Genomic DNA, 27,709 nt, shown 5'->3' with positions numbered 1-27,709 from the left:
GGGAGAGGAGAGGGTGGAGTGATGCATCCTCCAAAAACATGACCCGCCTAACCACGCTCCTTAACACCCGCCAGCCAGCCGCATCAATGTGTCGGAGGAAACACCGTTCGACTGGCAACCGAGGTCAGCCTGCAGGCACCCGGCCCGTCACAAGGAGTCGCTAGAGTGCGATGAGCCAAGTAAAGACCCCCGGCAAAACTCTCCCCTAAACTGGACGACGCTGGGCCAATTGTGTGTCAACCTGGGCTGGGTTGTGGCACAGCCCGGGAATGAACCCGGGTCTGTAGTAACACCTCCAGCAGTGCGATGCATTTCCTTAGACCGCAGTACCACTCGGGAGGCCAAAGATTGATTTATTTTTAAATCAGTTTTATTTTATTAATTTGTATCTTTTAATGAGACTGCAACCAAAATGTGAATATTTCCTGATTTTTTAATTGTACCTTTATTAACTAGGCAAGTCAGTTAAGAACAAATTCTTATTTTCAATGACAGCCTAGGAACAGTGGGTTAGAGCGTTGGTTGACCCCGAGCTGACAAGGTACACATCTGTTGTTCTGCCCCTGAACAGGCAGTTAACCCACTGTTCCCAGGCCGTCATTGAAAATAAGAATTTGTTCTTAACTGACTTGCCTAGTAAAATAAAGGTAAAATAAAAATAAATAACAAACTGCCTGTTCAGGGGCAGAACAGATTTGTACCTTGTCAGCTCGGGGGCTTGAATTTGCAACCTTCCGGTTACTAGTCCAACGCTCTAACCACTAGGCTACCTGCTCTAACCACTAGGCTACCTGCTCTAACCAATAGGCTACCTGCTCTAACCACTAGGCTACCTGCTCTAACCACTAGGCTACCTGCTCTAACCACTAGGCTACCTGCTCTAACCACTAGGCTACCTGCTCTAACCACTAGGCTACCTGCTCTAACCACTAGGCTACCTGCTCTAACCACTAGGCTACCTGCTCTAACCACTAAGCTACCTGCTCTAACCACTAGGCTACCTGCTCTGCTACCTGCTCTAACCACTAGGCTACCTGCTCTAACCACTAGGCTACCTGCTCTAACCACTAGGCTACCTGCTCTAACCACTAGGCTACCTGCTCTAACCACTAGGCTACCTGCTCTAACGACTAGGCTACCTGCTCTAACCACTAGGCTACCTGCTCTAACCACTAGGCTACCTGCTCTAACCACTAGGCTACCTGCTCTAACCACTAGGCTACCTGCTCTAACGACTAGGCTACCTGCTCTAACCACTAGGCTACCTGCTCTAACCACTAGGCTACCTGCTCTAACCACTAGGCTACCTGCCGCTCCTGTGTGGTGTATAATGGTGTTACGTCTAGGTGTAGTGGAGTGAATGTGCGGGAAATAATCATTTCGAAGAACTCTTTAGTCATCGGCGTTGCAGAGAGAGAGAGCCGAGGAAGCATGTGACTTGTGTCTCTTGATCTGGCCCAAATTCAAGACAGGGAATCATCTCATTATGTCCTCTGGCAGTCAGGCAGATCACTGTAGTCAGCACAGCACACATACCCATTATATAACAGCAGCAAATGCCAATGTAAACAGACACTAAGCCAAGAAAAAAAAAAACAGCGAACCAAATTCCAAATTAACAAATGCAAACGCACAGCACATAATCCTAACTGTCCTGCCTGACTGCAGGGCTACAATACTAAAGGCCCATCATACACCCATTCACCCCTTGTAGTGAAGACACATGACCCAGTCCGTCTCAAATTTGGCCCTAAACGCGGTGCGTCACATCACTGCTTGCACTGCCTTTTGGGAAACGCTACAGAACTTGCTGTACTCATTCCAGAGCAGCTGGATGGTTTAAAATCTCAACATCTCAACAACTGGACGGAGGAAAACTGGAGGCAAAACGTGGTGTTTGTGGATAAATAGCACTTAGATGGACACTTAGATAGACATCTGGTGCTTCTAGGTTGTACATGTTTCTGGGGCTTGTAGTCATGTTTTACATAAGTTTCTAATGACTGACGTAAGGTGGGAATATACGTAGTGTAGTGTACTTTATCATCAACAGGGGGCAGTGTTAGGACTTGGGCAGAGCAACCTATGGCTGAGAGAGAGCCAGCAGGGGTTAGTGTTGTAGCTGGGCAGAGCAACCTATGGCTGAGAGAGAGCCAGCAGGGGTTAGTGTTGTAGCTGGGCAGAGCAGCCTAAGGCTGAGAGAGAGCCAGGGGTTAGTATTGTAACTGGGCAGAGCAGCCTAAGGCTGAGAGAGAGCCAGCAGGGGTTAGTGTTGTAGCTGGGCAGAGCAGCCTATGGCTGAGAGAGAGCCAGCAGGGGTTAGTGTTGTAGCTGGGCAGAGCAGCCTATGGCTGAGAGAGAGCCAGGGGTTAGTGTTGTAGCTGGGCAGAGCAGCCTATGGCTGAGAGAGAGCCAGGGGTTAGTGTTGTAGCAAGGCAGAGCAGCCTATGGCTGAGAGAGAGCCAGGGGTTAGTGTTGTAGCTGGGCAGAGCAGCCTATGGCTGAGAGAGAGCCAGGGGTTAGTGTTGTAGCTGGGCAGAGCAGCCTATGGCTGAGAGAGAGCCAGGGGTTAGTGTTGTAGCTGGGCAGAGCAGCCTATGGCTGAGAGAGAGCCAGAGGTTAGTGTTGTAGCTGGGCAGAGCAGCCTATGGCTGAGAGAGAGCCAGGGGTTAGTATTGTAACTGGGCAGAGCAGCCTAAGGCAGAGAGAGAGCCAGGGGTTAGTGTTGTAGCTGGGCAGAGCAGCCTATGGCTGAGAGAGAGCCAGGGGTTAGTGTTGTAGCTGGGCAGAGCAGCCTAAGGCAGAGAGAGAGCCAGGGGTTAGTGTTGTAGCTGGGCAGAGCAGCCTATGGCTGAGAGAGAGCCAGGGGTTAGTGTTGTAGCTGGGCAGAGCAGCCTATGGCTGAGAGAGAGCCAGGGGTTAGTGTTGTAGCTGGGCAGAGCAGCCTATGGCTGAGAGAGAGCCAGGGGTTAGTGTTGTAGCTGGGCAGAGCAGCCTATGGCTGAGAGAGAGCCAGGGGTTAGTGTTGTAACTGGGCAGAGCAGCCTATGGCTGAGAGAGAGCCAGGGGTTAGTGTTGTAGCTGGGCAGAGCAGCCTATGGCTGAGAGAGAGCCAGGGGTTAGTGTTGTAGCTGGGCAGAGCAGCCTATGGCTGAGAGAGAGCCAGGGGTTAGTGTTGTAACTGGGCAGAGCAGCCTATGGCTGAGAGAGAGCCAGCAGGGGTTAGTGTTGTAGCTGGGCAGAGCAACCTATGGCTGAGAGAGAGCCATGGGTTAGTGTTGTAGCTGGGCAGAGCAACCTATGGCTGAGAGAGAGGAAATAGATCCAATCCTTCCTTACCTTCTCCTCCCTTTCCTCCTTTGTTATGCAGGGCCTTTCGTGTCCATTGTGTTTCCTGCCGGAGGGGTCTTTACAGGAGGTGTCTTTACAAGAGGTGTCTTTACAAGAGGCGACTCTGCAACAGGCGTCTTTAGAGGAGGTGTCTTTCCAGGAGGCGTCTTTAAGGAAGGTGACTCTGGAGGAGGGGTCTTTAGGGGAGGTGACTCTGGAGGAGGGGTCTTTAGGGGAGGTGACTCTGGAGCAGATGTCTTTAGGGGAGGTGACTCTGGAGGAGGTGTCTTTACAGGAGGTGTCTTTAGAGGATGTGACTCTGGAGGAGGTGTCTTTACAGGAGGTGTCTTTAGAGGATGTGACTCTGGAGGAGGTGTCTTTACAGGAGGTGTCTTTATAGGAGGTGACTCTGGAGGAGATGGCTTTAGGGGAGGTGACTCTGGAGGAGGTGTCTTTAGGGGAGGCGTCTTTAGAGGATGTGACTCTGGAGGAGGTGTCTTTACAGGAGGTGTCTTTAGAGGATGTGAGTCTGGAGGAGGTGTCTTTACAGGAGGTGTCTTTAGCGGAGGTGACTCTGGAGGAGATGTCTTTAGGGGAGGTGACTCTGAAGGAGGTTTCTTCACAGGAGGTGTCTTTACAGGAAGTGTCTTTAGGGGAGATGACTCTGGAGGAGATGACTCTGGAGGAGGAGATTGACAGTTGCCTCTGGAGCCTCAGCACCTCCTTCTGGGACTCCCTTAGCAGCCTCTCAAACTCCACTACGCCAGACGGGACTGGGGAGCCCTGCAACACACAGAGGTCAAAGATATTTCAACATACAAAAATATATATATTTGCCCCCTTTCTAATTTTCTCTATTTTTGCATATTTTTGACAATGAATAGTATCAGATCTTCAACGCAAAACCTAATATTAGATAAAGGGAACTGGAGAGAACAAATTACAACAATTACATACTTATTTAATTTATTTCATGAACAAAGTTATGCAACACCCAATGCCCCTGTGTGAAAGAGTACTTGCCCCCTAACACTCAATAACTGGTTGTACCTCCTTCAGCTGCAATGACGCCAACCAAACACTTCCTGTAGTTGTTGATCAGTCTCTCACTTTTCGCTGTGGAGGAATTTTGTCCCACTCTTCCTGTAGTTGTTGATCAGTCTCTCACTTTGCTGTGGAGGAATTTTGTCCCACTCTTCCTGTAGTTGTGGATCAGTCTCTCACTTCGCTGTGGAGGAATTTTGTCCCACTCTTCCATGCAGAACTGTTTTAACTCAGCGACATTTGTGGGTTTTCAAACATGAACTGCTCGTTTAAAGTCCTGCCACAACATCTCAAATGGGATTAGGTCTGGACTTGGACTAGGCCATTCAAAACATTTCAAATTTGTTGCTTTTTAGCCATTTTCACATGTGTATTTTGGATAATTATCTTGCTGCATGACCCAGCAGTGCTTCAGCTCACAGACAGATGGCCTGACATTATCCTGTAGAAGTGTCTGATACAGAGCATTCCTTCTATTTTAAGGCAAGTCGCCCAGGTCCTGAGGCAGCAAAACATCCCCATCCCACCACCATGCTTGACCGTTAGTACGGAGGTTCTTACTGTGGAATGCACTGTTTGGTTTTCATCCAGGCATAATGGGACCCATGTCATCCAAGAAGTTGACTCAAATTTGCCACAAAAGCACCTGAAAGAAGCTGGATGATCATCAAGACTCGTGGAAGAATGTTCCATGGAGAGATGAGTCAGAAGTATAACTTTTTTTTGACGACATGTTTTTATTTTTATTTTTTTTTTTACCTTTATTTAACTAGTCAAGTCAGTTAAGAACAAATTCTTATTTTCAATGACGGCCTGGGAACAGTGGGTTAACTGCCTGTTCAGGGGCAGAACGACAGATTTGTACCTTGTCAGCTCGGGGGTTTGAACTCGCAACCTTCCGGTTACTAGTCTAACGCTCTAACCACTAGGCTACCCTGCCGCCCCTGTTGATGAGTATAAGGGGGAAATTACTTTTTTTCCACACAGGGGCATTGGGTGTTGCATGACTTTGTTTCTGAAATAGTTCAATTAAATAAGAATGTAATTGTTATGTTATTTGTTCACTCGGGTTCTGGCGGGAAGTGAGCTGGCAAATCCTAGATGCCATTGTCTGCCGTTGAGCCCTTGTGGAAAGGGAGGTTGTAAATGCCTATTTTTTAATTATTTCTCTCTTTGACTATCTGTGACTAAGATCTAATTTTCCTGGATTCAACATCTGCTTGGGAGTATTACCCCCACAACAACTGCTTCACAGGCATTACAGGCACATACATTACTGCTGGATCAAACTACCTATCATCAATTCAGTTCACCCTGGGATAATACTCCCATCAATTCAGTTCACCCTGGGATAATACTCCCATCAATTCAGTTCACCCTGGGATAATACTCCCATCAATTCAGTTCACCCTGGGATAATACTCCCATCAATTCAGTTCACCCTGGGATAATACTCCCATCAATTCAGTTCACCCTGGGATAATACTCCCAAGCAGATGTTAAGTCCAGGAAAACTTGATCTTAGTCGCAGACAGTCAAAGAGAGAAATGATTTTAAAATAGTTATTTACAACCTCTTCTCATCACTGACATCTATCTACACATGTGCATCAGTACAGTCACCAGTTCAGGCTTAGAGAGAGGGTTTATCCTGCCCAGCAGAGGGCAGAACTGAGGCATTATAGACCTTCGATGAGGTTGGTGAATAGGACCGACTACAATGGATGATACAGTGATCCTTTAGTGGGCCTACTGCTCCTCTTAGATAATAGGGTTTCTTATTGAAATGTTCAGTGCTTCGGATGAGTTTGAGCAAGAAGAGGAGCAGAACCACCAGTTATTGATTACATAATGAGTGACTAGTTATTTGACATGCAAGGTTTTGTTTTAGATCAGGAATTATGGAACGGTCCATCTAAAACACAAACTCCATGTTGTTATTGAAAGGCCGTGTTTAGGGGATGAATTGGCTGCTGCTGGGATATGGTATTGTGTACCTTGGCTGTGCCCAAGCGCGTCTCCATCTCCCTACACTCCTGCTGCAGGGCGGCGATCTCCTTGTCCTTGGAGAGCAATGTGTCTGCGTGCTGCGCCAGATCACGGGCTCGTTGACGGGCGAACGCCCGCTTGTACTGCTCCACCGGAGCTGGGGCATTCACCTAGACAGACGGGAAGGGTTAGAGGTTAAGGGTCAACACAAAGAAGGACTGTTCATCACAAATAGGCCAGTTCTGACTGGTCGTGTTCAAATCAAATCAAATCAAATCAAATCAAATTTTATTTGTCACATACACATGGTTAGCAGATGTTAATGCGAGTGTAGCGAAATGCTTGTGCTTCTAGTTCCGACAATGCAGTGATAACCAACAAGTAATCTAACTAACAATTCAAAAAAAAACTACTGTCTTATACACAGTGTAAGGGGATAAGGAACATGTACATAAGGATATATGAATGAGTGATGGTACAGAGCAGCATACAGTAGATGGTATCGAGTACAGTATATACATATGAGATGAGTGTGTAGACAAAGTAAACAAAGTGGCATAGTTAAAGTGGCTAGTGATACATGTGTTACATAAGGATGCAGTCGATGTTGTAGAGTACAGTATATACATATGCATATGAGATGAATAATGTAGGGTAAGTAACATTATATAAGGTAGCATTGTTTAAAGTGGCTAGTGATATATTTACATCATTTCCATCAATTCCCATTATTAAAATGGCTGGAGTTGGGTCAGTGTCAATGACAGTGTGTTGGCAGCAGCCACTCAATGTTAGTGGTGGCTATTTAACAGTCTGATGGCCTTGAGATAGAAGCTGTTTTTCAGTCTCTCGGTCCCAGCTTTGATGCACCTGTACTGACCTCGCCTTCTGGATGATAGCGGGGTGAACAGGCAGTGGTTCGGGTGGTTGATGTCCTTGATGATCTTTATGGCCTTCCTGTAACAACGGGTGGTGTAGGTGTCCTGGAGGGCAGGTAGTTTGCCCCCGGTGATGCGTTGTGCAGTCCTCACTACCCTCTGGAGAGCCTTACGGTTGAGGGCGGAGCAGTTGCCGTACCAGGCGGTGATACAGCCCGCCAGGATGCTCTCGATTGTGCATCTGTAGAAGTTTGTGAGTGCTTTTGGTGACAAGCCGAATTTTTCAGCCTCCTGAGGTTGAATAGGCGCTGCTGCGCCTTCTTCACGACGCTGTCAGTGTGAGTGGACCAATTCAGTTTGTCTGTGATGTGTATGCCGAGGAACTTAAAACTAGCTACCCTCTCCACTACTGTTCCATCGATGTGGATAGGGGGGTGTTCCCTCTGCTGTTTCCTGAAGTCCACAATCATCTCCTTAGTTTCTCATGTTATATAGTGGACTTATACCCCTTGACCCGTTCATTAAGTATTACATAGTTTAAGTCTAGCTATTCCCTGTAGGCTAGTCAGTCAAGGTTCCAACTCTCAGTCAAAAATCAACATTTTCAAATTATAATGTTTTCCTCTAATATGGTACTATTAAAGGCCCAGTGAACTACTTTTGTGAAATATATACAGTACCAGCCAAACGCATGGACACACCTACTCATTGTAGAATAATAGTGAAGACATCAAAACTATGAAATAACACATATGGAATCATGTAGTAACCAACAAAGTGTTAAACAAATCTAAATATTTTATTTTATTTTTTAAAGTAGCCACCCTTTGCCTTGATGACAGCTTTGCACACTCTTGGCATTCTCTCAAACAGCTTCATGCGTTAGCCACCTGGAATGCATTTCAATTAACAGGTGTGCCTTGTTAAAAGTTAATTTGTGGAATTTCTTTCCTTCTTAATGTGTTTGAGCCAATCAGTCATGTGACTAGGTAGGGATGGTATACAGAAGATAGCCCTTTTTGGTAAAAGATATAGTACATATTATGGCAAGAACAGCTCAAATAAGCAAAGAGAAATGACAGTCCATCATTACTTTAAGACAAGAAGGTCAGTCAATCTGTAAAATTTCAAGAACTTCTAAAGTTTCTTCAAGTGAAGTTGAAAAAACCAGCAAGCACTATGATGAAACTGGCTCTCATGAGGACCACCACAGGAAAAGAAGACCAAAAGGTACTTCTGCTGCAGAAGATAAGTTCATTAGAGTTACCAGCCTCAGAAATGGCAGGCCAAATAAATGCCAAATAATAGTTCAAGTAACAGACACATCTCAACATCAACTGTTCAGAGGAGACTGCGTGAATCAGGCCTTCCTGGTTGAATCGCTGCAAAGACTATAATTTGTTTAGAGTGAAGAGTGAAGGAAAAGCATCAAACAAGTGCTCAGCATATGTGGGAACTTCTTCAAGACTGTTGGAAAAGCATTCCAGGTAATGCTGGTTGAGGGAATGCCAAGAGTAGGCAAAGCTGTCAAGGCAAATTGTGGCTACTTTGAATAATCTCAAATATAAAATACATTTTTATTTGTTTAACACTTTTGTGTTATTGTGTTATTTAATAGTTTTGATGTATTCACTATTATTCTACAATAATAACAAAAAGTAAAAATAAAGAAAAACCCTTGAATGAGTAGGTGTGTCCAAACTTTTGACTGGTACTATATATATATAATTTTTTTAGGGGGTGCTTCAGCACCCCTACTTCCGGCGGCTATGTCTCCGGGGACAAAGTAGCTAGCAACAGAAAGCTAGCTAAATATCCATGAATGTTTCACGTGTTTCGACCTGTCCTAAGATAGTTGGTTTTGGTGTTTGAACCTGCTGTACCATGAACGTGTCTGATGGAGATCAACATAAAGCAGGCAGACGTGTGTTATGGAGACGGAGATCAACATAAAGCAGGCAGACGTGTGTTGTGGAGATGGAGATCAACATAAAGCAGGCAGACGTGTGTTGTGGAGATCAACATAAAGCAGGCAGACGTGTGTTGTGGATACTGGACAGCAATGCCACAAAACACATTTCATTCTTCTTCATAACCAATCACAATGACTCCATTTACTGTTTAGGGGCACTAGTAATTCTCAAACAATGACTGCAATTCATCACTCAGTGAACCATTCAGTGCTGCTCATTACAGTGATTTGATTTGGATGTTGCCACTTGTTAAGGAGTCAGGCCCTCTGGTGAAGGCCAAGACAGTGGACACGTAAGCTTTAATAAAAACAGTGACACTAGCAGGAACAGTGTTTATCTTTTCTTTCAAGCAGTCACGCCCTTCCGTCATTGGTGCAGAGCTGGGTTCGTCAAGCAGTCACGCCCTTCCATCATTGGTGCAGAGCTGGGTTCTTCAAGCAGTCACGCCCTTCCATCATTGGTGCAGAGCTGGGTTCTTCAAGCAGTCACGCCCTTCCATCATTGGTGCAGAGCTGGGTTCTTCAAGCAGTCACGCCCTTCCGTCATTGGTGCAGAGCTGGGTTCTTCAAGCAGTCACGCCCTTCCATCATTGGTGCAGAGCTGGGTTCTTCAAGCAGTCACGCCCTTCCATCATTGGTGCAGAGCAGTGGCAAGCAGAGCCTGTATTGTTTTCTTTGACCGTTTCTATGAGCCTTCCTGATGCAGGGTTTGCACATTTGGAACTATTCCATTGGTTCAAATGTGCCAGGCAACTCAATCAAGCATAGCTCAAAGTGTTTGAAAGAAAACTACTACTTGAGCCCAAGTCTGCAGAGCAGTGAGAACTGTGAAGAGGTTAACACTTGCTAGCAGGACACCTGTCGACAACATCCGGTGAAGTTGGAGGGCAACTCAAATAAATAATCGTAATATTAAAAATTTTATGAACATACAAGTATGTTATATCAGTTAAAAGCTTAAATTTGGGTAACTCTATCTGCATTGTATGGCTTACAATAGGCTTTACATCAAAAGCATACCATCTGATTGTTTGAGGAGAGCGCCCCACATCAACATATTTTTCAACCAGCACAGGCTTCATAAAATCACAAATAGCGATGAAATAATCACTTACTTTTTGAAAATCTTCCTCTGTTTGCAATCCCAAGAGTCCCAGCTACAACATGAATGGTCGTTTTGTTAGATAAAATCCTTTTTTATATCCCAAAACGTCAGTTTAGTTGGCGCCATCGATTTCAGTAATCCACTCATTCAACATGCAGACATAGGAATCCAAAAAGCTACCGTTTAAACTTTGTTCAAACAAGGTTTCTATTTAATCGTCAGGTACCCTAAAATGTAGATAAACTATAATATTTCATAAAGAAGTATGTTCAATAGAAAAGTAAAATTAACGCGTCCTCTTCCTCGGAGAGGAAGACTGATTTTCCACTGTGACTCTTTGTACCAAAACTCCAAATTCTTCCTCGTTTTGGAAGAAACACGCCTGAAACCTTGAACAAAGACTGTTGACACCTAGTGGAAGCCATATAAATTGCAATCTGGGAGCTGGAATTGCATAGGACCCATAGCTTTCCATTATAAGAGCCTTGGACCTCAAAATAAAATATTCTGGTTGGTTTTTCTTTGGATTTTCTCCTACCATATCAATTGTGTCATAGTCTCATACATTATTTCAACATTTCTACAAACTTCAAAGTGTTTTCTACCCAATGATACTAATTATATACATATCCTGGCTTCTGGGCCTGAGTAACAGGCAGTTTACTTTGGGCACGTCAGTCAGGCGGAAATTCGGAAATTCTGAATTCTGAAAAAAGGACCCTTGCCTAGTTAAATTAAGGTAAAAGAAAATAAATTACATTTACAGATACCTGAAACTGTTGCCTATTGCCGTTTAGAGATACATCAAACGGGTACAAGCTGGCCTATTACCGTTTACAGATATATCTAGTGCCTTACTGCAAGGCTTAGAGAACAAATTCGTATTTATAATGACAGCCTAGGAATAGTGGGTTAATGACAGATGTTTACCTTGTCAGCTCGGGGTAACAGGCAGTGCGTACCCGTTTGAGGTATCTGTAAACAGGGATAGGCGTCTCTGTATATACCACTGAGGTATAGGGTTAGGGTTAGGGTTATGTGTACAGAGTAAGGCACTAGAGTCTAGACCAGTGGTTGCCAACCAGTCAATAGCGATATTTCTGTAGAAAAGCTAAGAAACGATAAAGGCTTGCACTCCTTTTTTTAAATCGTGTTGAGCTGTTGCCGGTAGGTGCACTTGATTCAAAAGTCCTGTGCACCGAGTAAGCAAAGTGTTCCTATGAGATAAACTCACCACCTACCCGGTGGACCAGCAAATCTGTGACTAAATCGAGTAAATCGGGTGCGTCACCTGAGTAGGTTGATTCACTGATGTGATCTTCCTGTCTGGGTTGACACCCCCCCCTTGGGTTGTGCCATGGCGGAGATCTTTGTGGGCTATACTCAGCCTTGTCTCAGGATGGTAAGTTGGTGGTTGAAGATATCCCTCTAGTGGTGTGGGGGCTGTGCTCTGGCAAAGTGGGTGGGGTTATATCCTTCCTGTTTGGCCCTATCCGGGGGTGTCCTCAGATGGGGCCACAGTGTCTCCTGACCCCTCCTGTCTCAGCCTCCAGTATTTATGCTGCAGTAGTTTATGTGTCGGGGGGCTAGGGTCAGTTTGTTATATCTGGAGTACTTCTCCTGTCCTATTCGGTGTCCTGTGTGAATCGAAGTGTGCGTTCTCTAATTCTCTCCTTCTCTCTTTCTTTCTCTCTCTCGGAGGACCTGGGCCCTAGGACCATGCCTCAGGACTACCTGACATGATGACTCCTTGCTGTCCCCAGTCCACCTGGCCGTGCTGCTGCTCCAGTTTCAACTGTTCTGCCTTATTATTATTTGACCATGCTGGTCATTTATGAACATTTGAACATCTTGGCCATGTTCTGTTATAATCTCCACCCGGCACAGCCAGAAGAGGACTGGCCACCCCACATAGCCTGGTTCCTCTCTAGGTTTCTTCCTAGGATTTGGCCTTTCTAGGGAGTTTTTCCTAGCCACCGTGCTTCTACACCTGCATTGCTTGCTGTTTGGGGTTTTAGGCTGGGTTTCTGTACAGCACTTTGAGATATCAGCTGATGTACAAAGGGCTATATAAATACATTTGATTTGATTTTGATTTGAACCGACTGCTCTGTCCAATCGGATAGCTCAAATCACAGCGCTTCCGTGACCCTGGTTACAGACATGTTTAATAGGCTACTAGTCTGTGTAAGATTGAATCACTTTTAAAACCATGACGACAGAGAGACTGGCAACGAACACAGAGCTGCTGGTTTTACGAGTGAGTTCATGTTTAAGTTTATATTCAGCACTGTCATTGTTTTTATTCAACGATATTACAAAACGAGCTTCTCCGTACTTCCACTCGGGCTGCAGCTGCAATGAACGAGTAGCCGAGTATCAACAGCCCTGCCTTTTATTATTATTATTATTATTATTAGCAGCTCGTCGTGTTGATTATAGTATTAAGGAATATTTAACTTTCTCTGGTCATAGGAACAACATGAATTTGTACATGAGGCAGATGCGGTTCGACTTGAGTTTCAGCATCAGGTGGAAAACGGTGTCCCCTCTCTCTGGTCGTCAGTCTCACCGGAGGAAAGGAAGGAGAGAGCAGGTGGAAGACGGTGTTCCCTCCCTCTGGTCGTCAGTCTCACCGGAGGAAAGGAAGGAGAGAGCAGGTGGAAGACGGTGTCCCCTCTCTGGTCGTCAGTCTCACCGGAGGAAAGGAAGGAGAGAGCAGGTGGAAGACTGTGTCCCCTCTCTCTGGTCGTCAGTCTCACCGGAGGAAAGGAAGGAGAGAGCAGGTGGAAGACGGTGTCCCCTCTCTCTGGTCGTCAGTCTCACCGGAGGAAAGGAAGGAGAGAGCAGGTGGAAGACGGTGTCCCCTCTCTCTGGTCGTCAGTCTCACCGGAGGAAAGGAAGGAGAGAGCAGGTGGAAGAAGGTCCATTGTGTCCTCCTCCCAGAGCGCCAAGAACCTTGGCGTGATCCTGGACAACACCCTGTCGTTCTCAACTAACATCAAGGCGGTGGCCCGTTCCTGTAGGTTCATGCTCTACAACATCCGCAGAGTACGACCCTGCCTCACACAGGAAGCAGCGCAGGTCCTAATCCAGGCACTTGTCATCTCCCGTCTGGATTACTGCAACTCGCTGTTGGCTGGGCTCCCTGCCTGTGCCATTAAACCCCTTCAACTCATCCAGAACGCCGCAGCCCGTCTGGTGTTCAACCTTCCCAAGTTCTCTCACGTCACCCCGCTCCTCCGTTCTCTCCACTGGCTTCCAGTTGAAGCTCGCATCCGCTACAAGACCATGGTGCTTGCCTACGGAGCTGTGAGGGGAACGGCACCTCAGTACCTCCAGGCTCTGATCAGGCCCTACACCCAAACAAGGGCACTGCGTTCATCCACCTCTGGCCTGCTCGCCTCCCTACCACTGAGGAAGTACAGCTCCCGCTCAGCCCAGTCAAAACTGTTCGCTGCCCTGGCCCCCCAATGGTGGAACAAACTCCCTCACGACGCCAGGACAGCGGAGTCAATCACCACCTTCCGGAGACACCTGAAACCCCACCTCTTTAAGGAATACCTAGGATAGGTTAAGTAATCCCTCTCACCCCACCCCCCTAAGTTTTAGATGCACTATTGTTAAGTGACTGTCCCACTGGATGTCATAAGGTGAATGCACCAATTTGTAAGTCGCTCTGGATAAGAGCGTCTGCTAAATGACCTAAATGTAAATGTAAATGTAAGGTGTCCCCTCTCTCTGGTCGTCAGTCTCACCGGAGGAAAGGAAGGAGAGAGCAGGTGGAAGAAGGTGTCCCCTCTCTCTGGTCGTCAGTCTCACCGGAGAAAAGGAAGGAGAGAGCAGGTGGAAGACGGTGTCCCCTCTCTCTGGTCGTCAGTCTCACCGGAGGAAAGGAAGGAGAGAGCAGGTGGAAGACGGTGTCCCCTCTCTGGTCGTCAGTCTCACCGGAGGAAAGGAAGGAGAGAGCAGGTGGAAGACGGTGTCCCCTCTCTGGTCGTCAGTCTCACCGGAGGAAAGGAAGGAGAGAGCAGGTGGAAGACGGTGTCCCCTCTCTGGTCGTCAGTCTCACCGGAGGAAAGGAAGGAGAGAGCAGGTGGAAGACGGTGTCCCCTCCCTCTGGTCGTCAGTCTCACCGGAGGAAAGGAAGGAGAGAGCAGGTGGAAGAAGGTGTCCCCTCTCTCTGGTCGTCAGTCTCACTGGAGAAAAGGAAGGAAAGAGCAGGTGGAAGACGGTGTCCCCTCTCTCTGGTCGTCAGTCTCACCGGAGGAAAGGAAGGAGAGAGCAGGTGGAAGACGGTGTCCCCTCTCTGGTCGTCAGTCTCACCGGAGGAAAGGAAGGAGAGAGCAGGTGGAAGACGGTGTCCCCTCTCTGGTCGTCAGTCTCACCGGAGGAAAGGAAGGAGAGAGCAGGTGGAAGACGGTGTCCCCTCTCTCTGGTCGTCAGTCTCACCGGAGGAAAGGAAGGAGAGAGCAGTGACCCTGAGATGTGGTTGGGAAAAGTCAAAAACTCGATCATCTTTCTAGAGCCCTGACTTTTCGAGCTGAAGATCACTGATGTCGTGATTTGACCTCGTTGACCATCAGATGGAGGTAACACCAGTCCAGTAAAACAAAAAAGCAAATTATTTCAATTCATCAAAGAGCTGCACAGTGCCTCAAAGGTGCCAAACCAACTGATCTATTTTATTATCAAAGCTCGAGTTTTGAAATATAATATAGTCTGATTAATAACAATATTGGCAGGCCAATCATAAAGCCAATATGCTGTGATAATGTATTAGGCCAACTGCCCAAACCTCATTCCTACAAAACTGTTTGTGTGAGGTTAATGTAAAAAAAAAAAATCTGAGCAGTAGCTTGCTTTTTGACTGAAAGTGATCTTGACTCAGAAAAGGTTGGTGATCACTGGTCTAGACTGTACATGTAAAGAGTAAGACACTAGAGTCTAGACTATATCTGTAGAGTAGGTGTAGTGTACCATTTTGAGGTTAGCCTCCTGTAGTTTGTGTGCTCTGTCCTCCAGCCTCCTAGCGATGACAGCCAGCTCTATGTTCTTCCTCCTCAGACGCTTCACCTTCTCCTCCGTCTCCGGGGCGCTGCTCTTACGCTGCAGTGTGAGAGAAGGATAAAGAGAGAGGTCAGCGAGGGGAGGACGGCTCATAATAATGCCTGAAACGGAGCAAATGGAATGGCATGGAAACCATGGAAACCATGGAAACCATGGAGACCATGTGCTTGGTGTATTTGATACCATTCCATTTATTCTGCTCCAGCCGTTACCATGAGCCCATCCTCCCCAATTAAGGTGCCACCAACACCGTGTGAGAGAGATGTATCAAAACCCTCCTCCACAGGCCTGCAGCTCTGTCTGACACAGCAGGACAGGACAGGTGTTGTGAGAACAGGACCAAAATAGTACAGTAGCTGGAACTGAAGAGAAGAGCTCAAAAGCTAGTTCTGGGTTTTAAGTTTTAACTCCACAGCTCTGGAAACTTTTTCCCAAGACCCTTGGAACAGTGGAAATGGTTAAAAGTAGTCCTTGAGAATAGAGTTACGGTCAATCAATGTTTTTTGCTTGACATACATTTTAAGGCCAGAAAACACACCCTAATAGGGAGTTTTTGTTCCACTTAATCAGATCACAATCAACTTTTACCAGTTGAGTGTAGACACAGTTGAATGTAGACACAAATATTTTTGTAGAAACAGTTCATAAGTATTTTTCTAAATGTACAAATGAACCGATATGTCATTAATTACATATTTGCATACCATGCAAATTAACTTTTCCTAACACCGGCTAAAGTAAATATTTACATTTCATTTTGTTAAGACATGCAGGACCGGACTTGTCCACAGCAGATTGTGCATTATTACTATTTTCATCTTTCTATCTGTCAAGTACTAAATATTAAATACTAAATATTCCCCCATAAATAAAGATAACATATCAACAATTCCCTCTGGGAGAATACAGTGCATTTGGAAAGTATTCAGACCCCTTGACCTTTTCCACATTTTGCTAGGTTACAGCCTTATTCTAAAATGTATTAAAAAGTTTTTTTTTCCCTCATCAATCTACACACAATGCAGTATAACGACAAAGCAGAAACAAGTTTAGACGTTTTTGCTCATTTATAATAATAATTTAAAAAAATAATGAAATATCAAATTGACATAAATATTCAGACCCTTTATTCAGTACTTTGTTGAAGAACCTGGCAGCGATTACAGCCTCCAGTCTTCTTGGGTATGACGCTACAAGGTTGCCACACCTGTATTTGGGGAGTTTCTCCCATTCTTCTCTGCAGATCCTCTCAAGCTCTGTCAGGTTGTATGGGGGGCATTGCTGCACAGCTATTTTTAGGTCTCTCCAGAGATGTTTGATCGGGTTCAAGTTCGGGCTCTGGCTGGGCCACTCAAGGACATTCAGAGACTTGTCCAGAAGCCACTCCTGCGTTGTCTTGGCTGTGTGCTTAAGGTCGTTGTCCTGTTGGAAGGTGAACCCCCCCCCCCAGTCTGAGGTCCTGAGGAGGTTTTTATCAAGGATCTCTCTGTACTTTGCTCAATTCATCTTTGCCTCGATCCTGACTCGTCTCCCAGTCCCTGCCGCTGAAAAACATCCCCACAGCATGATGCTGCCACCACCATGCTTCACCGTAGGGATGGTGCCAGGTTTCCTCCAGATGTGACGCTTAGCATTCAAGCCACAAATTCAATCTTGGTTTCATCAGACCAGAGACTTTTGCTTCTCATGGTCTGAGAGTCTTTAGGTGCCTTTTGGCAAACTCCAAGTGGGCTGCCATGTGCCTTTTACTTTTATGTGCCTTTTAGGTCTGCTGGTTCAGTACCACTACGTCTTGGCTCTTTCAGTGTGACAGGGTCTAGGTCTGCTGGTTCAGTACCACTATGTGATTAAGTACTGCTACATGCGGTCGTAGGCTCTGACAGTTCTAGCAGTTTAAGATTTGTTTGCCTTTATCGTGTTTGGCTGGTGTTACGAGCCGCGTGGGGCTGGTGTTACGAGCCGCGTGGGGATGGTGTTACAAGCCGCGTGGGGATGGTGTTACGAGCCGCGTGGGGCTGGTGTTACGAGCCGCGTGGGCTGGTGTTACGAGCCGCGTGGGGCTGGTGTTACGAGCCGTGTGGGACTGGTGTTACGAGCCGCGTGGGGCTGGTGTTACGAGCTGCGTGGGGATGGTGTTACGAGCCGTGTGGGGCTGGTGTTACGAGCCGCGTGGGGCTGGTGTTACGAGCCGCGTGGGCTGGTGTTACGAGCCGCGTGGGGCTGGTGTTACGAGCCGTGTGGGACTGGTGTTACGAGCCGCGTGGGGCTGGTGTTACGAGCCGCGTGGGGCTGGTGTTACGAGCCGCGTGGGGCTGGTGTTACGAGCCGCGTGGGGCTGGTGTTACGAGCCGCGTGGGGCTGGTGTTACGAGCCGTGTGGGGCTGGTGTTACGAGCCGCGTGGGGCTGGTGTTACGAGCCGCGTGGGGCTGGTGTTACGAGCCGCGGGTGGCTGGTGTTACGAGCCGAGTGGGGCTGGTGTTACGAGCCGCGTGGGGCTGGTGTTACGAGCCGCGTGGGGCTGGTGTTACGAGCCGCGTGGGGCTGGTGTTACGAGCCGCGTGGGGCTGGTGTTACGAGCCGCGTGGGGCTGGTGTTACGAGCCGTGTGGGGCTGGTGTTACGAGCTGCGTGGGGCTGGTGTTACGAGCCGTGTGGGGCTGGTGTTACGAGCCGCGTGGGGCTGGTTTTACGAGCCGCGTGGGGCTGGTGTTACGAGCCGTGTGGGGCTGGTTTTACGAGCCGCGTGGGGCTGGTGTTACGAGCCACGTGGGGCTGGTTTTACGAGCCGTGTGGGGCTGGTTTTACGAGCCGTGTGGGGCTGGTGAGTTACCTGATGGTAATTGACCAATATGAACACAGCCGGCACTGAGAACGCAGTCAATACTACGATAATATTACAATAAACAATAATACAATTGTGAGTAGTCAGATTCATATAATTGTTTGATTTAAACATTTATCCTACATGCTGTGCAAGAAGAAAGATTTCCCTATTAATCTGTTTACATGACAAATCTGAAATCAAGCTACCTGATGGCACTCTGATAAACGCACAAAATCGGCAATAAAATGTATTAACTTTTAAAACATTTTCTCATATTAATGGACTAAAATATCCCACATATCACACCATTTGGTGCCTGGCCTTAATGTGAATAATCTGAGTCTCAGCATTGTGGAATTGCCCTGTGTCCTAAACTCAGTAGAGTAGTGTAGTCCAGGCCTCTAGCTCCCTCCTGTAGCCTGTTAGTCCAGGCCTCTAGCTCCCTCCTGTAGCCTGTTAGTCCAGGCCTCTAGCTCCCTCCTGTAGCCTGTTAGTCCAGGCCTCTAGCTCCCTCATGTAGCCTGTTAGTCCAGTCTTAGTCAAGTCTAGCCCCTCCAAAGAGTTAACAGTGTTTTACCAGCAGGACGTTCTCCTCTCTCAGGTGGTTGCAGGTCTTCTCCATCTCATCCAGAGATCGCAGCAGCTCTGAGTTCTGACGCATCAGGAAGCCATAGTCAGTGCCATTCTGGAACACAGAGACAGAACACAACGTATTAACTCTAGAACCTATAGTCAGTGCCATTCTGGAACACAGAGACAGAACACAACGAACGTATCAACTCTAGAACCTATAGTCAGTGCCATTCTGGAACACAGAGACAGAACACAACGAACGTATCAACTCTAGAACCTATAGTCAGTGCCATTCTGTAACACAGAGACAGAACACAACGTATTAACTCTAGAACCTATAGTCAGTGCCATTCTGGAACACAGAGACAGAACACAACGAACGTATCAACTCTAGAACCTATAGTCAGTGCCATTCTGTAACACAGAGACAGAACACAACGTATCAACTCTAGAACCTATAGTCAGTGCCATTCTGGAACACAGAGACAGAACACAACGTATCAACTCTAGAACCTATAGTCAGTGCCATTCTGGAACACAGAGACAGAACACAACGTATCAACTCTAGAACCTATAGTCAGTGCCATTCTGGAACACAGAGACAGAACACAACGTATCAACTCTAGAACCTATAGTCAGTGCCATTCTGGAACACAGAGACAGAACACAACGTATCAACTCTAGAACCTATAGTCAGTGCCATTCTGGAACACAGAGACAGAACACAACGTATCAACTCTAGAACCTATAGTCAGTGCCATTCTGGAACACAGAGACAGAACACAACGTATCAACTCTAGAACCTATAGTCAGTGCCATTCTGGAACACAGAGACAGAACACAACGTATCAACTCTAGAACCTATAGTCAGTGCCATTCTGGAACACAGAGACAGAACACAACGTATCAACTCTAGAACCTATAGTCAGTGCCATTCTGGAACACAGAGACAGAACACAACGTATCAACTCTAGAACCTATAGTCAGTGCCATTCTGGAACACAGAGACAGAACACAACGTATCAACTCTAGAACCTATAGTCAGTGCCATTCTGGAACACAGAGACAGAACACAACGTATCAACTCTAGAACCTATAGTCAGTGCCATTATGGAACACAGAGACAGAACACAATGTATCAACTCTAGAACCTATAGTCAGTGCCATTCTGGAACACAGAGACAGAACATAACGTATCAACTCTAGAACCTATAGTCAGTGCCATTCTGGAACACAGAGACAGAACACAACGTATCAACTCTAGAACCTATAGTCAGGGCCATTCTGGAACACAGAGACAGAACACAACGTATCAACTCTAGAACCTATAGTCAGTGCCATTCTGGAACACAGAGACAGAACACAACGTATCAACTCTAGAACCTATAGTCAGTGCCATTCTGGAACACAGAGACAGAACACAACGTATCAACTCTAGAACCTATAGTCAGTGCCATTCTGGAACACAGAGACAGAACACAACGTATCAACTCTAGAACCTATAGTCAGTGCCATTCTGCAACACAGAGACAGAACACAACGTATCAACTCTAGAACCTATAGTCAGTGCCATTTTGGAACACAGAGACAGAACACAACGTATCAACTCTAGAACCTATAGTCAGTGCCATTCTGGAACACAGAGACAGAACACAAGGTATCAACTCTAGAACCTATAGTCAGTGCCATTCTGGAACACAGAGACAGAACACAACGAACGTATCAACTCTAGAACCTATAGTCAGTGCCATTCTGGAACACAGAGACAGAACACAACGAACGTATCAACTCTAGAACCTATAGTCAGTGCCATTCTGGAACACAGAGACAGAACACAACCTATCAACTCTAGAACCTATAGTATAGAGAGGGAGACACAGAGACAGAACACAACCTATCAACTCTAGAACCTATAGTATAGAGAGGGAGACACAGAGACAGAGCTAGAGAGACCAAATGCATACAAACAAGGGCTGGCTGTTTGTGTGTGTGTGTGTGTGTGTGTGTGTGTGTGTGTGTGTGTGTGTGTGTGTGTGTGTGTGTGTGTGTGTGTGTGTGTGTGTGTGTGTGTGTGTGTGTGTGTGTGTGTGTGTGTGTGTGTGTGTGTGTGTGTGTGTGTGTGTGTGTGTGTGTGTGTACACATGACCAAAGGTATGTGGACACCTGCTAATCGAACATCTCATTACAAAATCACGAGCATTAATATGGAGTTGGTCCCCCTTTTGCTACTATAACAGCCTCCACTCTTCATATAATGAATTAAAATGCCAGCCTTCGTCAGGGAGAGCAAAGTTGTGACAATTCAATGTCCTCTTTTGAAAAGCTTTTTCCAATCAACCCTGATTTGAAGAGGGAGTGGTGACAGAATTAATTGAACAACACCTAGTAAGCAATACTGTACATATGTCCTTCTGTAGCTCAGTTGGTAGAGCATGGCGCTTGTAACGCCAGGGTAGTGGGTTTGATCCCCGGGACCACCCATACGTAGAATGTATGCACACATGACTGTAAGTCGCTTTGGATAAAAGCGTCTGCTAAATGGCATATATTATTATTATTATTATTATTATTGTTATTATTATTACATGTAAAGAAGTGAAATACTGTAGATATGTTATCAAAAACACAAATCAAGGCTAGAAGCATCAGAACCCATAGAAAGGTAGTTCTAACCTTGAATAGGACTGTACTAAGTGTAAAGAATAGGAGAGACATCTATCTTATAGTACAGGAGAACTTAGCAAACATGGACCACAGTGAAGTGGTTAAACCCACTGTTCCCCAGGTGCCGGAGACGTGGATGTCGATTTAAGGCAACCCCTCCGGCATTTCTCTGATTCAGACGGGTTGGGATTAAATGTGGAAGGAATATACATTTCAGTTGAATATATTCAGTTGGACAACTGACTAGATATCCCCATTTCCCAATATGTCTACTAGATCACAGCTAACTAGATCAGTCTATAAACATAGCTGAGCGCAGTAGAGCAATATGTCCACTAGATGACAGTAGAGGGACCTAATCACATCCCTGCAGGGAAAGGTGAGAAATCCATATCCTCATTTAAACCAGGGTACATAGTGGCCTGTAGTTTGTAAATCCATATCCCCATTTAAACCAGGGTACTTAGTGGCCTGAAGTTTGTAAATCCATATCTTCATTTAAACTAGGGTACTTAGTGGCCTGTAGTTTGTAAATCCATATCCCCATTTAAACCAGGGTACTTAGTGGCCTGTAGTTTGTAAATCCATATCTTCATTTAAACCAGGGTACTTAGTGGCCTGTAGTTTGTAAATCCATATCTTCATTTAAACCAGGGTACTTAGTGGCCTGTAGTTTATAAATCCATATCTTCATTTAAACCAGGGTATTTAGTGGCCTGTAGTTTATAAATCCATATCTTCATTTAAACCAGGGTACTTAGTGGCCTGTAGGTTGTAAATCCATATCCCCATTTAAACCAGGGTACTTAGTGGCCTGTAGTTTCTAAATCCATATCTTCATTTAAACCAGGGTACATAGTGGCCTGTAGTTTGTAAATCCATATCCCCATTTAAACCAGGGTACTTAGTGGCCTGAAGTTTGTAAATCCATATCTTCATTTAAACCAGGGTACTTAGTGGCCTGTAGTTTGTAAATCCATATCTTCATTTAAACCAGGGTATTTTGAGGCCTGTAGTTTATAAATCCATATCTTCATTTAAACCAGGGTACTTAGTGGCCTGTAGTTTGTAAATACATATCTTCATTTAAACCAGGGTACATAGTGGCCTGTAGTTTGTAAATCCATATCCCCATTTAAACCAGGGTACTTAGTGGCCTGAAGTTTGTAAATCCATATCTTCATTTAAACCAGGGTACTTAGTGGCCTGTAGTTTGTAAATCCATATCTTCATTTAAACCAGGGTATTTTGAGGCCTGTAGTTTATAAATCCATATCTTCATTTAAACCAGGGTACTTAGTGGCCTGTAGTTTGTAAATACATATCTTCATTTAAACCAGGGTACATAGTGGCCTGTAGTTTGTAAATCCATATCCCCATTTAAACCAGGGTACTTAGTGGCCTGAAGTTTGTAAATCCATATCTTCATTTAAACCAGGGTACTTAGTGGCCTGTAGTTTATAAATCCATATCTTCATTTAAACCAGGGTATTTAGTGGCCTGTAGTTTATAAATCCATATCTTCATTTAAACCAGGGTACTTAGTGGCCTGTAGTTTGTAAATCCATATCCCCATTTAAACCAGGGTACTTAGTGGCCTGTAGTTTGTAAATCCATATCCCCATTTAAACCAGGGTACTTAGTGGCCTGTAGTTTATAAATCCGTATCTTCATTTAAACCAGGGTATTTTGTGGCCTGTAGTTTGTAAATCCATATCTTCATTTAAACCAGGGTATTTTGTGGCCTGTAGTTTGTAAATCCATATCTTCATTTAAACCAGGGTACTTAGTGGCCTGTAGTTTATAAATCCATATCTTCATTTAAACCAGGGTACTTAGTGGCCTGTAGTTTGTAAATCCATATCTTCATTTAAACCAGGGTACTTAGTGGCCTGTAGTTTGTAAATCCAGATCTTCATTTAAACCAGGGTACTTAGTGGCCTGTAGTTTATAAAGCCATATCTTCATTTAAACCAGGGTACTTAGTGGCCTGTAGTTTGTAAATCCATATCTTCATTTAGACCAGGGTACTTAGTGGCCTGTAGTTTATAAATCCATATCTTCATTTAAACCAGGGTACTTAGTGGCCTGTAGTTTGTAAATCCATATCTTCATTTAAACCAGGGTACTTAGTGGCCTGTAGTTTGTAAATCCTTATCCCCATTTAAACCAGGGTACTTAGTGGCCTGTAGTTTGTAAATCCATATCCCCATTTAAACCAGGGTACTTAGTGGCCTGTAGTTTGTAAATCCATATCCCCATTTAAACCAGGGTATTTAGTGGCCTGTAGTTTGTAAATCCATATCCCCATTTAAACCAGGGTACTTAGTGGCCTGTAGTTTGTAAATCCATATCTTCATTTAAACCAGGGTATTTAGTGGCCTGTAGTTTGTAAATCCATATCTTCATTTAAACCAGGGTATTTAGTGGCCTGTAGTTTGTAAATCCATATCTTCATTTAAACCAGGGTATTTAGTGGCCTGTAGTTTGTAAATCCATATCTTAATTTAAACCAGGGTACTTAGTGGCCTGTAGTTTGTAAATCCCGAATCTTTCCCTTTGGTTTAGCTGTTTAAGACGGTTCCCTTTTCTAATAGAGGCCAGAACATGATCAATACCCATAGCTTGTAGGGAGGCAGGGTTGCCATGGTGTAAGGACTTGTAAGTGCCTTGCCATGGGATAGTCTTCATCGCCTACCCGTGTGGCGTACTTGTGTTCTGCTAAACGGCGTCTCTTTGTCCGTCCAACACCTTGCAGTGTGGACATTCCAATCTGGAGATGACGTGAGTGGTTGTGCAATTAGTTAAATGCTTGACTTGATACTCTGTTTTAGTAGCTGTGTCACCAAAATACTTGTTCTTTGCAATATTTCTGTAATGGTTGCATGTACAATAAAAGAGCCCCTGGGTTTGTGGTCTAGCCAAGCCTTTTGAGAGTCACCCGGAAGATAGCCGTGGACTCATTTGTCATTTCGGGTAGGACATCTCTTAAAGCCTATGACTTGTGGCTCTGGGAAGACTTGTCGTAAGAGCATATCACTTTGGATGATTCCCCAATAATAAAAAATAAAAAATGTATACCCCGTTTTCTCCCCGAAATCCATTTAATGAATCTCCCGAAGAACAGTTATTGTGCTGACGTTGCTTCCAGAGGCAGTTTGGAACTCGATTGTGAGTGTTGCAAACGAAGACAAATTATTTTTACACGCTTCAGCACTCAGCGGGTCCCATTCTGTGAGCTTCCGTGGCCTACCACTTCGCGGCTGAGCCGTTGTTGCTCCTAGACGTTTCCACTTCACAATAAAAGCACTTACAGTTGACCCGGGGGGCAGCTCTAGCGGGGCACACATTTTACACTGTTGACTTGATGGAAAGGTGGCATCCTATGACGGTGCCACGTTGAAAGTCACTGAAGTCTTCAGTACAGGCCATTCTGCTGGAAAATGTTTGTGTATGGAGATTGCATGGCTGTGTGCTTGATTTTCTACACACCTGTCAGCAGTATGTGTCTGTCCAGAACGGAGATCTATCGCAGTAACATACAATATCACTCCACCATAATGAAACTGCCACATCGAAGGGGAAGACATAATCAGTGCAACGTAATGTGAAATAATCCGACGTAATAAGAAACAGGAAAGATTTGCAGACAGACGAGGCAACAAGGCAGACAGACAAGGCAACAAGGCAGACAGACGAGGCAATAAGGCAGACAGACGAGGCGACAAGGCAGACAGACGAGGCGACAAGGCAGACAGACGAGGCGACAAGGCAGACAGACGAGGCGACAAGGCAGACAGACGAGGCGACAAGGCAGACAGACGAGGCGACAAGGCAGACAGACGAGGCGACAAGGCAGACAGACGAGGCGACAAGGCAGACAGACGAGGCGACAAGGCAGACAGACGAGGCAATAAGGGAGTTAGAAATAACATTTTAGACTGTGAAAGAGCGAAAGACTGAAAAGAGAGAGACTGTGAAAGAGAGAACGACAGTGAAAGAGAGAACGACAGTGAAAGAGAGAAAGACTGAAAGAGAGAAAGACTGTGAAAGAGAGAAAGACTGAGAGAGAAAGACTGTGAAAGAGAGAGAGACTGTGAAAGAGAGAGAGACTGTGAAAGAGAAAGACTGAGAGAGAAAGACTGTGAAAGAGAGAAAGACTGTGAGAGAGAAAGACTGTGAGAGAGAAAGACTGTGAAAGAGAGAAAGACTGTGAAAGAGAGAAAGACTGTGAAAGAGAGACACACACAGAGAGAGAGAGACTGTGAAAGAGAGACACACACAGAGAGAGACTGTGAAAGAGAGACACAGAGAGAGAAAGACTGTGAAAGAGAGACACACAGAGAGAGAAAGACTGTGAAAGAGAGACACACACAGAGAGAGAAAGACTGTGAAAGAGACACAGAGAGAGAGACTGTGAAAGAGAGACACACAGAGAGAGAAAGACTGTGAAAGAGAGACACACACAGAGAGAGAGACTGTGATACAACAACAAAAATATTCAAATTTGTGCGCTTCTCCTCAGACGCCTCAAAAGGGCTTTGTTTCCATGGTTACGGCTCATGTTGATGAAGGCACGTGTGGTGTCACCCAATTGCCAGTCTCTCTCTAGATGCCTAAAGGCTCAGTTAATGCTACCCGCAGTATAAATCAACACTGATGACTGTTGCTGTTTTGACTACAGGGCGCCTTCCAGCTGATGCTCTCGTGTGTTCCTCCTTCTGTATTTTAACCTACAGGGTGACATGGCTCTCGACGTGTACATATCAGTGCAGATCGGTGACGCCAGAAGGACCAGATGGTGTTGGATGAAAACACACATACTGTCAGCCAGCTAGCAGAGCCACCATTTTGACGATTAACAGGGGCTCATCTGATGATCTGATAAAGAAAACAGCAACAATGTTTAGGTCAAAACAACCTAATAGCAGTGGTGTAAGGTACGAGTTAAAAGTCGTTTTTTTTGGGGGGGGGGTCTGTACTTTACTTTACTATTTATATTTTTGACAACTTTTACTTTACTACATTCCTAAAGAAAATATTGTTATTTTTACTCCATACATTTTCCCTGACAACCCAAAGTACACGTTACATTTTGAATGCTTATCAGGACAGGGAAATGGTGAAATTGACACACTTATCAAGAAAACACGTGGTCATCCCTACTGCCTATGGTCTGGTGGACTGACAAAACACAAATGCATCTTTTGTAAATGATGTCTGAGTGTTGGAGTGTGCCCCTGGCTATCTGTAAATGATGTCTGAGTGTTGGAGTGTGCCCCTGGCTATCTGTAAATGATGTCTGAGTGTTGGAGTGTGCCCCTGGCTATCTGTAAATGATGTCTGAGTGTTGGGAGTGTGCCCCTGGCTATCTGTAAATATATATATATGTAAATGATGTCTGAGTGTTGGGAGTGTGCCCCTGGCTATCTGTAAATGATGTCTGAGTGTTGGAGTGTGCCCCTGGTTATCTGTAAATGATGTCTGAGTGTTGGAGTGTTCCCCTGGCTATCTGTAAATGATGTCTGAGTGTTGGAGTGTTCCCCTGGCTATCTGTAAATGATGTCTGAGTGTTGGAGTGTTCCCCTGGCTATCTGTAAATGATGTCTGAGTGTTGGAGTGTTCCCCTGGCTATCTGTAAATGATGTCTGAGTGTTGGAGTGTTCCCCTGGCTATCTGTAAATGATGTCTGAGTGTTGGAGTGTTCCCCTGGCTATCTGTAAATGATGTCTGAGTGTTGGAGTGTGCCCCTGGCTATCTGTAAATGATGTCTGAGTGTTGGAGTGTGCCCCTGGCTATCTGTAAATGATGTCTGAGTGTTGGAGTGTGCCCTGGCTATCTGTAAATGATGTCTGAGTGTTGGAGTGTGCCCCTGGCTATCTGTAAATGATGTCTGAGTGTTGGAAGTGTTCCCCTGGCTATCTGTAAATGATGTCTGAGTGTTGGAGTGTTCCCCTGGCTATCTGTAAATGATGTCTGAGTGTTGGAGTGTGCCCCTGGCTATCTGTAAATGATGTCTGAGTGTTGGAGTGTTCCCCTGGCTATCTGTAAATGATGTCTGAGTGTTGGAGTGTGCCCCTGGCTATCTGTAAATGATGTCTGAGTGTTGGAGTGTGCCCCTGGCTATCTGTAAATGATGTCTGAGTGTTGGAGTGTGCCCCTGGCTATCTGTAAATGATGTCTGAGTGTTGGAGTGTGCCCCTGGCTATCTGTAAATGATGTCTGAGTGTTGGAGTGTGCCCCTGGCTATCTGTAAATGAT

At 45.5% G+C, this 27,709-nt stretch overlaps 1 protein-coding gene across 7 annotated transcripts in view; it reads right to left on the bottom strand.

Moving 5' to 3' along the window:
* Nucleotides 1-27,709, bottom strand: part of LOC124014772 (peripheral-type benzodiazepine receptor-associated protein 1-like) — a 241,513-nt gene that overhangs the window by 135,706 nt on the left and 78,098 nt on the right. For all 7 annotated transcript variants that reach the window (XM_046329861.1, XM_046329863.1, XM_046329864.1 and 4 more), the window contains exons 3-6: nt 18,789-18,896; nt 15,298-15,426; nt 6,371-6,532; nt 3,340-4,113 (exon numbers count right to left, since the gene is read on the bottom strand). In XM_046329861.1, coding sequence (XP_046185817.1) covers nt 3,340-4,113; nt 6,371-6,532; nt 15,298-15,426; nt 18,789-18,896 — 1,173 coding nt within the window. The remainder of the gene's footprint in view (nt 1-3,339; nt 4,114-6,370; nt 6,533-15,297; nt 15,427-18,788; nt 18,897-27,709) is intronic.

The sequence above is a fragment of the Oncorhynchus gorbuscha genome, linkage group LG02 (genome assembly GCF_021184085.1).
Source record: "Oncorhynchus gorbuscha isolate QuinsamMale2020 ecotype Even-year linkage group LG02, OgorEven_v1.0, whole genome shotgun sequence".
NCBI lineage: Eukaryota > Metazoa > Chordata > Actinopteri > Salmoniformes > Salmonidae > Oncorhynchus > Oncorhynchus gorbuscha.
Note: the sequence above shows the minus strand (reverse complement) of the source record. Positions and strands in the feature narration are given on the sequence as shown.